At 43.0% G+C, this 16,115-nt stretch overlaps 1 protein-coding gene across 20 annotated transcripts in view; it reads right to left on the reverse strand.

Annotated features, from left to right (window-relative positions):
- Window positions 1–16,115, reverse strand: part of NEB (nebulin) — a 286,668-nt gene that overhangs the window by 214,316 nt on the left and 56,237 nt on the right. For 18 of the 20 annotated variants that reach the window (XM_060178131.1, XM_060178129.1, XM_060178127.1 and 15 more), the window contains exons 13-19: window positions 15,962–16,060; window positions 13,578–13,682; window positions 11,771–11,878; window positions 11,542–11,655; window positions 7,087–7,284; window positions 4,215–4,322; window positions 2,056–2,154 (exon numbers count right to left, since the gene is read on the reverse strand). In XM_060178131.1, the coding sequence (XP_060034114.1) occupies window positions 2,056–2,154; window positions 4,215–4,322; window positions 7,087–7,284; window positions 11,542–11,655; window positions 11,771–11,878; window positions 13,578–13,682; window positions 15,962–16,060 (831 nt within the window). The remainder of the gene's footprint in view (window positions 1–2,055; window positions 2,155–4,214; window positions 4,323–7,086; window positions 7,285–11,541; window positions 11,656–11,770; window positions 11,879–13,577; window positions 13,683–15,961; window positions 16,061–16,115) is intronic. The other 2 variants (XM_060178132.1, XM_060178128.1) reach the window with 2 other exon arrangements.

Below are 16,115 nucleotides of genomic sequence, written 5' to 3' on the forward strand. Positions count from 1 at the left end.
TTTGTTGATCTCACAGCAGCCTATGACACAGTCTGACACCGTGGTCTCCTAGTCAAGATCTCAAGATGCCTGCCTCCATGGGTGGCCAACATTATATCGTTTCTTCTCCAAAACAGAAGATTCCGGGTGCATCTGGGTGACAAGTCTAGCAGATGGAGACTTGTCTCAAGTGGCCTCCCTCAGGGCTCTGTTCTGGCTCCTACGCTATTTAATACTTACATCAATGACCTCCCAGAAACTTCCTCAAGGAAGTTCATCTACGCCAATGACATCTGCTGTGCTACTCAGGCATCCAAGTTCGACATCCTCGAGGAAACACTCACGAAAGACATGTCTCTGATATCTGATTACTGTAAAAAATGGCGACTAATCCCTAGCACTGCAAAAACAGTATCATCTGTTTTCCATCTACACCATGCCTCGGCCTCGCGTGAGCTTAATGTGCAGCATGACAATACGAGAATCCGGCATGAAGCCCAGCCAGTCTATCTTGGCATTACTCTCGATCGCACCCTGTCATTTCACGAACATCTCATAAAAACTGCAGCAAAGGTGGACGCGAGGAATCACATCATTGCAAGACTGGCCAGCTCCTCATGGGGCGCGAGTGCTTCCACACTACGATCATCATCTCTGGCATTATGCTATTCCACTGCAGAATACTGTGCCCCAGGATGGTTCCGTAGCCCCCATGTCCACTTGGTCGATTCCAAATTATATTCCTCCATGAGGATCATTTCTGGAACCATCCGTTCCACCCCGGTTCCATGGCTGCCGGTTCTTAGCAACATCGCCCCGCCAGATATTCGTCGGGATGCGGCATCATCTAAGTTCATTTCCCACGTCTACGCTCGACCGGACCTGCCAATATACGCAGATATCTTCGCCCACCCTGTCCAATGCCTGACGTCTCGTCATCCAATCTGGTCTCCTACGGCTACACTGAACTTCTCTGTTCCAGACTCTTGGAAACAGAGTTGGCAGTCAGCTGAGGTCAAGAACAAACACCTCATCACAGACCCCTGCGAGCGTCCACCCGGCTTTGACCTAGCACGTTATGATTGGGCCCTCCTCAATCGCTATCGAACAGGCCATGGCCGGTGTGCCACTATGTTCCATCGCTGGGGAGCCAGAGATGACCCAAACTGCCCCTGCAGCTCCAGACAGACTATGACCCACATAGTCAACGACTGCCACCTCTCCAGATTCAAAGGAGGTCTCAAAACTTTACATCAGGCTCAACCTGACGCTGTTGACTGGCTACAGAAGAAGGGCAAACGCTAGAAGAAGAAGAGGAACTGTTTCTTTTACCTTCCTCCCCTTGGAAAGTAATGTCACATGTCTGAACAGATGGTCAGCACAGAATATGCAACCCTCTAAAGAAATGAACTGGGTCAACTTTTTAAACAAAAGCTGGGGAGTTGCTCACATCACTGAGTCTAACTGCTCACATCACTGAGTTGCTCACATCACTGAGTTGCTCACATCACTGAGTCTAACTGCAGGTGAAGAATACATTTGGACACAAATATGTCGGTATTAGACAGCAGTTATTAAAAGACAAGATGGCTCAGTAGTAAAGTGCATACCTTCTGTGACTGAGACCCATGTATGAGGTCCTGGGTCCAACACCCAGCACTGCATAAAATGTAGGAATGGGGGAGCTGGGCGGTAGCGCAGCGGATTAAGCACACGTGGCACAAAGTGCAAGGACCAGCAGAAGGATCCTGGTTGGTGCCCCCGGCTCCCCACCTGCAGGGGAGTCACTTCACAGGCGGTGAAGCAGGTCTGCAGGTGTCCGTCTTTCTCTCCCCCTCTCCGTCTCCCCCTCCTCTCTCCATGTCTCTCTGTGCTATCCAACAGCAATGATATCATCAACAACAACAATAATAACTACAACAATAAAAAACAATAAGGGCAACAAAAGGGAAAATAAATAAATATTAAAATTTAAAATGTAGGAATGGGGCTTGATCTTCTTTCTCTCACATATAAATGCACTATTAAATATCTATTAATAATATATGTTTTAGAATATGATAGATTAATACTTACATCGCTCCTCTGGGCCTGGTTAATTTTAGACTGCACTGTAATTGGAGCATCTTCAATTGAAGTAAACTTGAGAGTGTCTGGATGCTGACGATATTTTTTCTGTTTGGTGTATTAAAAAGGAGCAAATAACAGTATTAATTTCACTGAAAACCAATATGTGAAAATTCTTGAAATTTACTTTGGAGGGTCAAGAATTATTCCTAGTTTCAAAATATGAAAATACTGTATTTCTGGCTGACTTGGAGAAAAGGTGAATGTAACAGAAAAGCCAGTGTTTAAAACATCGGCTTAACTTTAAATTTGTCTAGGGGGCCAGACAGACCAGTCCAACTTGCAAGGGCCATGTTTCAGTCTTTGAATTTTTTGTTTATGCTATGAAAGAGAGTGCTTTCAGCTAGGCAGAATCCAGAACCCTCATGTTCTAGAGGGCTAACAGAGAAGCGAGCAAGGGCACGTGAAACGTGCACGTGGGTGTCATTTTCGCTCTTGTCCCATCAGTAACACAAGCCAATACTTCAGGAAGGACAGACTGAGGAGCTGGGGCTATTAGCAGCAGAGGGAGGACTTCTGCTTCATCTGCCCTACAGCGGTTAACACACAGGTCAGCAGCAAGGACTATAGAGAGAGCACAGGACTGGGGCACTGAAGTGCCCTGATTCGGGGCAGCCCACTCCTAGCTACTCTCCTAGGCTCTGTGCTTATCCTCCCAGTCTTTTTCTTTTGTGCGCAGCGTACATCCCACTGTCATGTACTGAGCATTGTTCTTTTAGCATCAGACTTCTAAAACTACCAACACAGGGGCCGGGTGGTGGCACACCTGGTTGAATGCACATGTCATGATGCACAAGGACCCTGGTTCAAGCCTCTGGTCCCCAACTGCAGGGGAAAAGCTTTGAGAATGGTGAAGTAGTGTTGAGGGTGTCTCTCTGTCTCTGTCCCTCTCTATCACCCCTTCCCTCTCAATATCGGGCTATCTCTATCCAATAAATATATAAAGATGATAAAAATATTAAAAGAAAGAAAACTACCAACCTAGAAGAATTTGAAAAGCTTTCTTTTCCTTTCTTTTAATTTGATAGAACGGAGTCGAGAGAGGATGAGGACATAAAAAGGGAGAGAAACCTCCCCCTCTGCCTTCCCCTCCTCTCTCCATTTCTCTCTGTCCTACCCAACAATGACAACATCAATAACAACAATAACTACAACAATAAAAAAAGGGGGGAGTTGGGCAGTAGCGCAGCAGGTTAAGTGCACATGGCACAAAGCACAAGGACCAGTTAGGATCCTGGTTCGAGCCCCCGGCTCCCCACCTGCAGGGGAGTCGCTTCACAGGCGGTGAAGCAGGTCTGCAGGCATCTCTCTGTCTCTCTTCCTCTCTATCTCTCCCTTCTCTCTCAATTTCTCTGTCTCTATACAATAACAAATTTAAAAAAAAATTTTAAAAGGGAGAGAAACAGAGAGGCAACTAAAGCTCTACTTCCCCACTCATGAAGTCCTCCCCACAGGTGGGGTGAGTAGGGGATGAACTTGGGTCCCTGCGACAGTATACTCAAATAAAATAAAATAAAATAAAATAAAATAAAATTAAATAAAATAGGTCAATTCCTCAGTATGTCAATTGGGCTTCAATGAAGTTTAAAATATTTCTATCAGGGGCCAGGCAGTAGTGTACCTGGTTAAGTGCACGCACGATCACACTTGAGAATTTGGATTTGAGCCCCTAACCCCACCTTCAGAGGGGAAGCTTCATGAGTGCTGAAGCAGATCTGCAGGCTTCTTTTTTTTTTCTCTCTCTCTCTCTCTCTCTCTCTATTTACCCCACCCCCTCAATTTCTCTCTCTGTCCTTCCAAATGAAAAAATAATTAATTAATTAAAAATAAAAGGAAAAATGGCTGCTGGGGGGCAGTGGATTCACCGTGCAGGCATCAAGCCCCCAGCAATAACCCTGGTGGCAATAATAAAAAATAAAAAATAAAGTAAGAAATGCTCATCATAAGGTATGCTTAGCTAACCAAAGACTTCATGCACATGGTGAATTAGTTTCCTCAGCTACAGTTACCAGAGAATGAAGTGATTCAAGGAGTCGCACCCCTAGGATGTGGACAGTTGTAGCAACACATTTGCAAACCGCTGGGACACAAGCGCTGACTTTATTTACCTCATTCAGGATGGCGGAAGCTCGCTTTGCCTTCTCCATTTCCAAAGATCCAAAAGGTACCCAGCCACAGCCCTTCATCCAGCTGTTGTAGTCGGCTTTATACTCCACCTGAAATACCAGGGGGAAGGTCACAGAGAGGAAGGCTACATTTCTTCTTTGCTTAGCATCACTCTTAATTCAAGACGTCATTAGCACTTCTCCCAAAGAAATGAGTTTCAGATTTCTGATTGGCTTCATTACACTGTACACTAAAGTTATTTTAAGATTTCTTTGACGAAAGAAGTTAACAGTCCTTTGTTTGTTTGTTGTTTTTTGTTTTGTTTTTGCTGATTGTTTCATTTAATTCTTATTTCCAATTCGATGGAAGTACATGGAATTTTAATTCTGTTTTGGACAAATGCTACATTCCATGCTGTATTTCAAAGAACAAAAGAAACAGGTATGTATAGATAGTCAAATGTAAAATGCCTGACCACTGTGATCATAAGTGTTACGTTTCTGTCATTCAACTGAGAACAGAGTTCACGTTGTTGTGCATGACGGCTGATTGGCTGCGTCAGCACTGACAGTAATTGTTCGCTCTGTCTCACACCTGGCCCCTCATGTGTAATGGTCAGTCTAGCAGCATTTCTATACTGGTTAAATAATTCACTTTGAAACAGTTTTACTCATTACTTTACTTGTGGAGACCAATTATCATTTCTAGGTGACAGTTACTTGATGATACAAAAAACAAAACAAAACAAAACAATGAGTTACTCTTGTACCTATAGGTAGCAGTGCAAAATTATACCCTAGGCATGAAGTTCAAATAATTCATCTTTAGCGTGGACCTTTTAATTAGAGTGAAGGAAAAATCAAGAAGCCATCTAGGGGACCAGGAGGTGGCCATGTGCACGGATTTGGGTTAGAACCACATCCCCACCCCCATGTACAGGAAGGAAGCTTCAAGGGAGGTAAAGTAAGTACTGCAGCTGCCAATCTCTCTCCCTCTGTATCTCCGTCCTCTCTCTCAAATGCTTTGTGTTACATCAAATAAAGGAAAGAAAACAAATAAATAAAATGAAAAAAAAAAACGCCCATGGAGGAGGAAATCCATGGTGGATTACTTGTGTAGGCACCAAGCCTCATCAATAACCCTGATATCAATAAAAGAGAGAAAGAGAGAAAGAAAGAAAGAGAGAGAGAAAGAAAGAAAGGGAAGAAGGAAGGGAAAAATAAAAGAAAGCAGGAAGGACAGAAGAAAGGAAAGAAGGGGGGCCGGGTGGTGGCGCACCTGATTAAGTGCATGTGTCAGAGTGCGCAAAGACCTGGGTTCTCGCCCCCAGTCGCCACCTGCAGGGGAGAAGCTTCACAAGTAGTGAAGGAGTGTTGCAAATGTCTCTCTCTCTCTCTCTCCCTCTCCATCACCCCCTTCCCTCTCAATTTCTGGCTGTCTGTATCTAATAAATAAAAAATAATAATAAAATAAAATTTAAAAAAGAAGGAAGGAGCCACGTTAAGAATCTTTGCCTTAGAGACTAGCACACTTTAATGCTGACTCTTTAATCACTATCAGGCCACCCCATCATCTGGGGCCCCAGTTGGGGAGTCCTATCAAGTCCCAGGACATTGCTCTAAGTAAAATAAACTACACAGTCACACACACACACACACACACACACACACACACACACACACAGAGAGAGAGAGAGAGAAACTAGAACTGTATGAGTTGATTTATCTGAGGTACCCTTTGCCCATAGCTAGGGGAAGGAAAAAGGGGGACATGCTCTACTGTGTACAGAGCTTTTTCAAGAATGTAAATTTCTGGAGATTGGTTGCAATCTCATTATGAATACTATTAACCACTACTGAACTGTAGAGTTAAGAACCATGATGATGACCAATTTTATACCATATGTATTTTGTACCCACTTAAACAGAATTGTTGGCCAGGGAGGTATCACAGTGGTTTACACAGCAGACTTTAAAGCCTGAGGCCCCGGAGGTCCCAGCTTCAATTCCTGGCACGACTATAAGCAGTCCTCTGGTCAAAAGAATAATAATAAAAAATAAATAAAAATAGAAGCAGTAGTATAAAGTATTGAATTATACAGCCCAGACTAGTTAAATTTGCCTAAAGAAGTGTTATAGAGGGAGTTGGGCGGTAGCGCAGCGAGTTAAGTGCACATGGCACAGAGCACAAGGACCGGCATAAGGATCCCGGTTCGAGCCCCCGGCTCCCCACCTGCAGGGGAGTCGCTTCACAGGCGGTGAAACAAGTCTGCAGGTGCTTATCTTTCTCTCCCCCTCTGTCTTCCCCTCCTCTCTCCATTTCCCTCTGTCCTATCCAACAACAATGACATGAGTAACAACAACAATAAAACAAGGGCAACAAAAGGGAATAAATAAATAAATACAAAAAATTTTTTTAAAGAAGTGTTATAGAATAGAAAAGCTATAAAAATTGAGGTAGTAGCTGCCGATGCTTTATTTTCAGACAGGCTATATCAACATTATTGATGATGAACGTGATCATGGCGATAAGAGCAAAGGACATTTATATAGAACCCACCAGACTTCGGGGCCACCTGTAGTGTTCTGCATGCAGTTAAAGCCTCAAAGCAATTCTATTCTTTTCACTCTGGTTGTTCAGAGGACTCTAGGTCCAAAAAGATGATTAACTTCCTCTCCAAAGGCCAACTGTGGTGTGATGGGAGCTAGATCCACAGTCTCTTAACTGTGAAGGGTGCAAGCTCACAGAAGGGTAATTTTCCCTTCTCTAACCTGCTACATAGGCGTGGTGGCAGAGATGCGTCTACGCGTCAGCAACGACACCGGCATGAAAGGTCTTTTCAAAAGAAGGAACAGAGACAATGAGGCTACTCACATCGCTCTGCAGTGCATAGGCCTTCTTGGCAAGGTCCACGTTGATGCTGTCAGGGGGGTAGCTGTAGCTGTGTAGGACGTGCCTATAGTCCACGTCGCTGGCAATTGCCTGAGACTTCTTTGCTTGAGTGACTTGAAGCATGTCCAGAGGTGCTGTGTAGATAGTTTTCGACTTTTCATAGTCTTTACGATATTCACGCTACAAAATGAAAATTACTTTTTAGCCTTTTGGATTAGTAACCGTGTTATTTATAGTGGGCAAAAATCTGGAAGCAACTGAAATACCCATCAACAGATAATGAAGAATTTATGGGAGATACACTTAATGGAATACTATTCTGTAATCTTAAAGGTGGGGTTATATCAGTTGGGACAAAATGGATGGAACTAGAGGTGATTTTGTTAAATTTAAGAACTAAGGAGGTATGGCTGGGTGGTGGTGCATCTGGTTAAGCACACATGTTACAATGCACAAGGTTCTGGGTTCAAGCCCCCAGTCCCCACCTGCAGGGGGAAAGCTTCATGAGTGGTGAAGCAGGGCTGCAGGTGTCTCTCTGTCTCTCTCCTTATCTCCCCATTCCTCTCCATTTCTGGCTATCTCTAGACAATAAAAATAAAGATAATAAAAAATTTTTTTAAAGAACTAAGGAGGTGAAGGAAAACTACCTCTCGTATGTGAAATGTGGGTGGATAAATCATATGAACTCAGAAAGAAAGAAGAAAAGAAACAGAGAGAAGAGGTCACCAAACTGTCCCTTAGACTGTGTGAGAACTGGTGGCTAGGAGGTGGACTGAGTGCGTACTAGGGCTTGGTGGAGGGTGTGCTTACTCACACACACCACATGTTGATGTGAAATCATACCTTTGCAATCTAACAATTTTTTAAAACACTGCTAAATCACTAATAATAAAACAATTTAGAAGAGAACAAAAATTACTATTTATTACCATAAATCATCAATAGACTCCTTGAAAGCACAGTGATTTCATAAACAATAAATACAAGTTAAAGAAATAAATGCAGACACCTCAATAGTTTTTTCTGAAAGTTGTTCACATGTTACACATCACTGACAAGACCCCAAATCACACATGGGCAGATCTCTCTAACTCTCTTTTTATATCAAAGAAAGTTTTCAGGCAATAGAAATGGGTCAATTTCGGCCAGGGATTAGTTTACTTTAAAACAGTGTTTTTCAAGCGTTCTCTCTACTAACATAGGTTAGCCTATGAATGGTTTTCCAATAAAGAAGTATTTTAGGGTGGGGAATATATATATATATATATATATATATATATATATTAATTGACAAAAAGATTATCATTTCATACTTATATTTGTAAAAATGGCTACTTCATAAATAAAACTTTACACACGACTTCTTTTTTTTTTCCATTTGGTCCTGGACTTCTATTTTGAGGAAGATTGCTTTTTTTTATTAAATTTGATTTCTGTATTTGTGATAACTCTGTTCAAATTATTTTTTCCTGGTCTGCACTCGACTTCTTATCTTTGCTATGCTCACCTTTAAATGAATAGCAAAATTTTTTCAATCTTACAATCATATTTTCAACAGAGACAAGGGTTGGGGAGACAGAATAATGGTTCTGCAAAAGACTCTCATACCTGAGGCTCTGAGGTCCCAGGTTCACCCCCCCCCCCAAACCACCATAAATCAGAGCTGACCAGTGCTCTGTTCGAGTTCTCTCTCTCTCTCTCCCTCCTTCCCCCCTCTCTCTCACACACACAAGTGAAATATAAAATTAAAACAGTAGTTGAGTACCACTAACACACCCAAAGGTTGTTTCATCCAGGTTTAATTTGGGCAAAAATTTTAAAAAAGCTTCAGATTGTAGCAGTTACAAGAACTCAAAGGAGAGAAGCTGCTGAAACTGAACCATTAAAGTAACCTTGGTAAATAAATAAATAAATAAATAAAGTAGTCTTGGTGCTGCAAACAGTGTCCTCATAAACCAGTTGTTCTGACTGCGTCTCAGAGGCCTTTTTCACTGGCTGGCTTTCTGGAACGGACAGGCAGGGTGCTAATTAGGTGAAACTTCTTACTCCATCATGTCAACTCACCAATAACCTTAGTATAAAAACCTAACCCAGCAGCACTAAGAAGATGTGAAATCCATTATCTTCCCCTAGTCACGTCAGCATTAAAGACAGTGACCCAAGCCGGCAGCTCTAGCTGTGCATCATGAATATTCTGAAGACAGGCCTTTGGCAAGTTGCCCCAGTCTAGTAGCTTCCTCACGGAATGTGATCTTTCTTCCAGCATTTTGTAGATAATCACTTTTACTAAATGGATGTACCACTGAATTGAAATTTTAAAGACATCTTCAATGAAACGAATACAATTACAAAGAAGACTAAGGCAAGCATAAACCTATGGGACTACATCAAATGAAAAAGCTTCTGTACAACAAAAGAAACCACTACCCAAACCAAGAGACTCCTCACAGAATAGGAGAAGATCTTTACATGCCATACATCAGACAAGAGTTTAATAACTAACATATATAAAGAGCTTTCCAAACTCAACAACAAGACAACAAATAACCCCATCCAAAAATGGGAGGAGGACATGGACAGAATATTCACCACAGAAGAGATCCAAAAGGCTAAGAAGCACATGAAAAAATGCTCCAAGTCTCTGATTGTCAGAGAAATGCAAATAAAGACAACAATGAGATACCACTTCACTCCTGTGAGAATGTCATACATCAGAAAAGGTAACAGCAGCAAATGCTGGAGAAGTTGTGGGGTCAAAGGAACCCTCCTGCACTGCTGGTAGGAATGTCAATTGGTCCATCCTCTGTGGAGAGCAGTCTGGAGAACTCTCAGAAGGCTAGAAATGGACCTACCCTATGACCCTGCAATTCCTCCCCTGGGGATATATCCTAAGGAACCCAACACACCCATCCAAAAAGATCTGTGTACACGTATGTTCTTGGCAGCACAATTTGTAATAGTCAAAACCTGGAAGCAACACAGATGTCCAACAACAGATGAGTGGCTGAGCAAGGTGTGGTATATATATACACAATGGAATACTACTCAGCTGTAAAAAATGGTGACTTCACCATTTTCAGCCAATCTTGGATGGACATTGAAAAAATCATGTTACGTGAAATCAGTCAGAAACAGAAGGATGACTATGGGATGATCTCACTCTCAGGCAGAAGTTGAAAAACAAGATCAGAAAAGAAAACAGAAGTAGAACTTGAAATGGAATTGACGTATTGCACCAAAGTAAAAGATTTTTTTTTATTTTCCCTTTTGTTGCCCTTGTTGTTTTTCATTGTTTTTGTAGTTATTATTGTTGTTAGATAGCACAGTGAGAAATGGAGAGGAAGAGAAGACAGAGGGGGAGAGAAAGACAGATACCTGCAGACCTGCTTCACCGCCTGTGAAGCGACTCCCCTGCAGGTGGGGAACCGGGGGCTAGAACCGGGATCCTTACGCCGGTTCTTGCGCTTTGAGCCACTTGTGCTTAACCTGCTGCGCTACTGCCCGACTCCCAATACTAAGATTTTTACCAGTGATTTTCTTCCAAACTACAATCTTAACACAAACATTTTAAGGGTTATTTTGCCATAAGAAGAAAATATCCAGCCATTATTTTTTTATCTTTATATTTTGCTACCAGGTTTGCACTACGCTCGCAGCAGCAAATTTTTTCCTTTTATTTTATTTTACTGGATAGGGCAGAAAGAAATTGAGACGAGAGGATGAGACGGAGAGAGGGTGAGAAAGACACCTGCAGACCTGCTTCACTACTCGTGAACTGTCCCCTCCTACTGGTGGGGAGCCAGGGCTTGAACCTGGATCACAGAGCATGGTAATGTGTGTACTCGGCCTGATGCATCAACACTGGCCCCTCTAGCTGTCTTTTGCAAGAGGCACTGAGAATTACATTCATATGCTTCTATATATTGATAGCTATGTTTTCCAAAATAAAATGAATATCTAGTAAAATCAGTCCTAGGTGGTACAACAATCTGGGGAATCATTTTAGTTCTACAATCCACCCCAACAGTCAGATGTTGAGAACTTGAGAGAGCCCATGAATATAGAGCATTCCTGCACGTCACTGCCACCATAAATTTATTTATTTATTCCCCTTTGTTGTCCCTGTTATTTTATTGTTGTAGTTATTATTGTTGTTATTGATGTCGTTGATGTTGGATAGGACAGAGAGAAATGGAGAGAGGAGGGGAAGACAGAGAGGGGGAGAGAAAGATAGACATTTGCAGACCTGCTTCACTGCCTGTGGAGCGACTCCCCTGCAGGTGGGGAGTTGGGGGCTTGAACCCAGATCTTTACGCTGGTCCTTGCACTTCACGCCACCTGTGCTTAACCTGCTGCGCTACCACCCGGCTCCCACCACGGGACATTTTAACAAGGACGCCATCTTGAAAAGTGAGACAAGTTTATAAAAGCACTCACATCACTCTGGTTTTTGGCTGTCTTCAAAGAGTGCAGCATCTTGGGGTCATCATTGATGCTCAGGGCCCCAATCATTTTCCCTTTGCTTTTCTCATAGTCTTTCCTGTACATCACCTGCAAAGACAGCACACATGCCAGAGTCCACCCTCCAGGAACCATCGCTGAGCCTCCGCACGCACTCCCGCCCCCCACCCGCACCCCCATGCCCAGGCTCTGAGCTCCTACTCACATCACTAGCGTTCCTGCTGTTGGCTTTGGCGGCCAGCAGGGGGATGGCATCCACTTTAATGTCAAACTTCTTGGCTTTGCTCTTCTCCCAGTCATGCTTATAAACATTCTGGACAGGAGAATTTAAGCAAAAGAACTGTAAGTATAATATCTAACACAGATTCATCCAGAAAAATAAATAATACCGACAAAAATTTTGCACTTTTATTCATGGACTACATGTAGTATTACTACCTGTCCTTAAGGGCATTTCTGCAAATAACAGACTTATCTGACAGTGATTTCATCTGGACATTATATGTCCTGCTTCTGTAATGGGCTGTATCATTTACATTTGTGTAACTGCACTCTATGAGGTTCACAAAATGAATGATGTTTAGTCAATAATAAATGACAGTATAGCTATTGATTTATCTATTATCCAGTTTCTTTCCCCCTGACAGCTAAATAAATATAGTTTATTCTCTATGTATGTATGTATGTATGTATGTATGTATGTATGTACGTGTGTCATTGGGTCTCATGAGACATGGATGGTTTCACCACTCCAGTCAACTTTTTTTTCATTCAAATAGAGACACACAGAGACCAATAGCCTTACAGGTAGACAGACACCGCGGTAGAGTAAAGGTCACAACCACAGTGACACATCACCTCCCATGTGGTGCCAAGGGCGTGAATCTGAGTCACGTGTTTGACAAGGTAGGTCCCTGACATGGAAAGTTATCTCTCCAGCCCCCAATTTAACTTATTTGCACAAATGTTTTAGGGATTTTCTAGAGATTTTGCTATCCTGGTAGGTAAAAGGTAATACAAAATAGCAACCAATGGGAGAAGTGAAATGTGACTTTGGCAGAGGAGAGAGCTTATAAAACCCTAAGGACGGGAGTCGGGCGGTAGCGCAGCGAGTTAAGCACAGGTGGCACCAAGAGCAAGGACTGGCTTAAGGATCCCAGTTCGAGCCACCCCTAACACCCCACCTGCAGAGGAGTCGCTTCCCAGGCGGTGAAGCAGGTCTGCAGGTGTCTGTCTTTCTCTCCCCCTCTCTGTTTTCCTCTCCTCTCTCCATTTCTTTCTGTCCTATCCAACGATGACATCAATAATAACTACAACAATATAACAACAAGGGCAACAAAAGGGAATAAATACATAAAAAAAAACCTCTAAGGATTAGTAGAGGAGCAGTTGAGAGATTGGGTCTTTTTTTCCTTCAGTAACAGAGAATGTAGAAAGTGAGAGCTGATAGTTGAGTAAGAGCCTTCTAACAATGTGGCATTAAAAGCTCCACTTAACAGCCCGGTAGCAGTGTCAGTTGCCATTCGCATAGATCCTCAATACGGTATTTTCTTTTTTTTTTTTTTTTTTTTTTTTTTTTTTTTTTTTTTCCCCTCCAGGGTTATTGCTGGGCTCGGTGCCTGCACCATGAATCCACCGCTCCTGGAGGCCATTTTTCCCCCTTTTTGTTGCCCTAGTTGTTGCAGCCTCGTTGCGGTTATTATTGCCGTTGTTGACGTTGCTTTTGTTGTTGGATAGGACAGAGAGAAATGGAGAGAGGAGGGGAAGACAGAGAGGAGGAGAGAAAGACAGACACCTGCAGACCTGCTTCACCGCCTGTGAAGCGACTCCCCTGCAGGTGGGGAGCCGGGGCCTCGAACCGGGATCCTTACGCCGGTCTCTGCGCTTTGCGCCACGTGCGCTTAACCCACTGCGCCACCGCCGGACTCCCCAATACGGTATTTTCTAAGCACTGCTGACATTTCTAACATTACAGGTACACAAGCAGAGGCTTCTGGGAAATCGGTACTTACATCACTCAGGTTATAGGCATTGACTCTGTGCTGGATAAACTCTGGAGCATCTGCTGGAACATTGCATTTGAACTTCTCGCCTTCGTGCTTTGCTTTATAATTCAGCTGAAAAATAGGAGAGGATAACCAAACTGTTTAGGTTGAAAACTAACTTCAATTTATGTAGGAGAGTTTATATAGATAAGCCATTACTTTTATTTTTTTTTTTTAGGGAAATACTTCAGAGAACTATTCAATCTGATCAGAATCCAGCACAGCATGCCAACTGTCACTTCATCATCAGAAATTGTGTGTTGTCATTTGGTATAAGCTACCACAATCTTTATATGTAAAATCTACTGTCCGATCTAAATTTCTAGACTGTATATTGAGGGCATAAACACTCAAAATCAATGACTTCTATAGTCAGAGTGCTAGCAAATATGCAAATATTCTAAATAAAAATACTAGTCACTTATTAAAGACATGCAAATTATTGTTGGACACCAAATATTGGACTGTGCTAAGTGACCTTAGGTGTAAGGAACTGAGTGTAAAGAGACAGTGAGGCTGTGAAATTGGGAATGTAAAGACAAATGCGCAAGACTCAGAGGAATTGTGCAGTAAATTCTTCCAGGACAGAGCGTCACAAGGTCAGTGAGAAGATTGTGTAATGACCAGGCGCAGCACACAGTTCCTCTGCAGCTCACCCAGTGCAGCTGAGACAGTGCTGTCAGCCTTTTTTTTTTTTTTTTTTCCTCTAGGGTTATTGCTAGGCCACTACAAATCCACTGCTCCTGGTGGCCATTTTTTTTTCTTCCCATTTTATTTGATACGACAGAGAGAAATCAAGAGAGCAGGGGAGATAGAGAGGGAGAGAGAAAGACAGACATTTGCAGACCAACTTCACTGCTTATGAAGCATCCCTCCTGCAGGTGAGGAGGCAGGGCTCCAACTAAGGTCCATGCACTTCATACAACGTGTGCTTACCAGGGCGTGCCACCACCCAGCCCTCATCCTGGTATGACTGGATCTTTTTTTTTTTTCAATTTTTTATTCTTTGTTTGAGAGAGACAGCCAGATATTCAGGGGGAGGGGAAGATAGAGATGCAGAGGGACAGAAAGAGACCTGCAGTGCTGCTTCACTGCTCAGGACGCTCACATCCCCGTACAGGTGGGGACCAGGGCTGGAAACCTGCTCCTTGAGCACTGCAACATGTGAGCTCAACCAGGTGCACCACCCCCAGCCCCCGACTGGACCGGTCTTTATTGGACTTTTCTTTTTTTTTTTTTTTTAAATAATTTTTTATATTTATTTTATTTATTTATTCCCTTTTGTTGCCCTTGTTGTTTTACTGTTGTAGTTATTATTGTTGTTGTCGTCGTTGTTGGATAGGACAGAGAGAAATGGAGAGAGGAGGGGAAGACAGAGAGGGGGAGAGAAAGACAGACACCTGCAGACCTGCTTCACCGCCTGTGAAGCGACTCCCCTGCAGGTGGGGAGCCGGGGTTCAAACCGGGATCCTTATGCCGGTCCTTGTGCTTTGCGCCACCTGCGCTTAACCCGCTGCGCTACAGCCCGACTCCCCTATTGGACTTTTCTTAACCATCCAGTCGAAAGTGACCATCCAGACACTTAGTTCCAGGTCTTTCAATTCTAATTCTGTATCATCACGTAACATTAACCGTATTATTGCCTGAGGTCTTTATTGTTTCTGTCCTTGGTTTTCTTGTAAAGTCCTTGGTTTTTGTTTTTGTTTTGTTGTTGTTTGTTTGTTTCCCTCCAGTGTTATCACTGGGGCACAGCGTCTGCACAGCCTATCCACTGCTCGTGGTGGACATTTCTTCCATTTTTATTGGCTAGGACAGAGAGAAAGTGAGAGGGGACGGGGAGATAGAAAGGGAGAGAGGAAGGTAGACACCTACAGACCTGCTTCATAGCTTGTAAAGCAACCCACTGCAGGTGGGGAACCTGAGCTCCAACTGGGATGCTTATGTGGGTCCTTGTGCTTCTTACTCCGTGCACTACTGCTGGGCCCCCTTGTAATGTCTTTGTTAGCAAACTGAGGAACAGAAAATGCTTGCCTTACTACCTACCCAAGTGGGTGCTTTTGTTGTTGCTATTTACTTAAGTTGCCAAGAAGCTTCAATGTGCATTATTTTCAGTCGGTGACAGGTTTTAATGAGTAACTTCCCACTAAAATTCAGTAAGTTACTGAAGAAATAGTAGCTATTTTTATTCTAGTCTAACACCATTTGGTCTGAGGCTACAATTCAAGCTATCAGCTTCATTTGCATTTTGTTAAGTGACCTTTGCAAAATGATGTCACTGGGGCAACAGTCAAGTCCACGAAGTACCTCCGTTTCTCTGGCTCCCCAACACCAGCACAAATCAAGGCACTTACATCGCTAAGTTGTTTTGTGTTCAGCTGGGCCTGCAGCAGCACAGGACTATCAGTGACTGACGTAAACTTGGTCTTATCTGGATGAACTTTGTAGGTATGCTAGGAAAGAAGATGCTGGTTAATGAAAGTTCATCATTTAACTCTTCTTGTTCAT

The sequence above is a fragment of the Erinaceus europaeus genome, chromosome 18 (genome assembly GCF_950295315.1).
Source record: "Erinaceus europaeus chromosome 18, mEriEur2.1, whole genome shotgun sequence".
NCBI lineage: Eukaryota > Metazoa > Chordata > Mammalia > Eulipotyphla > Erinaceidae > Erinaceus > Erinaceus europaeus.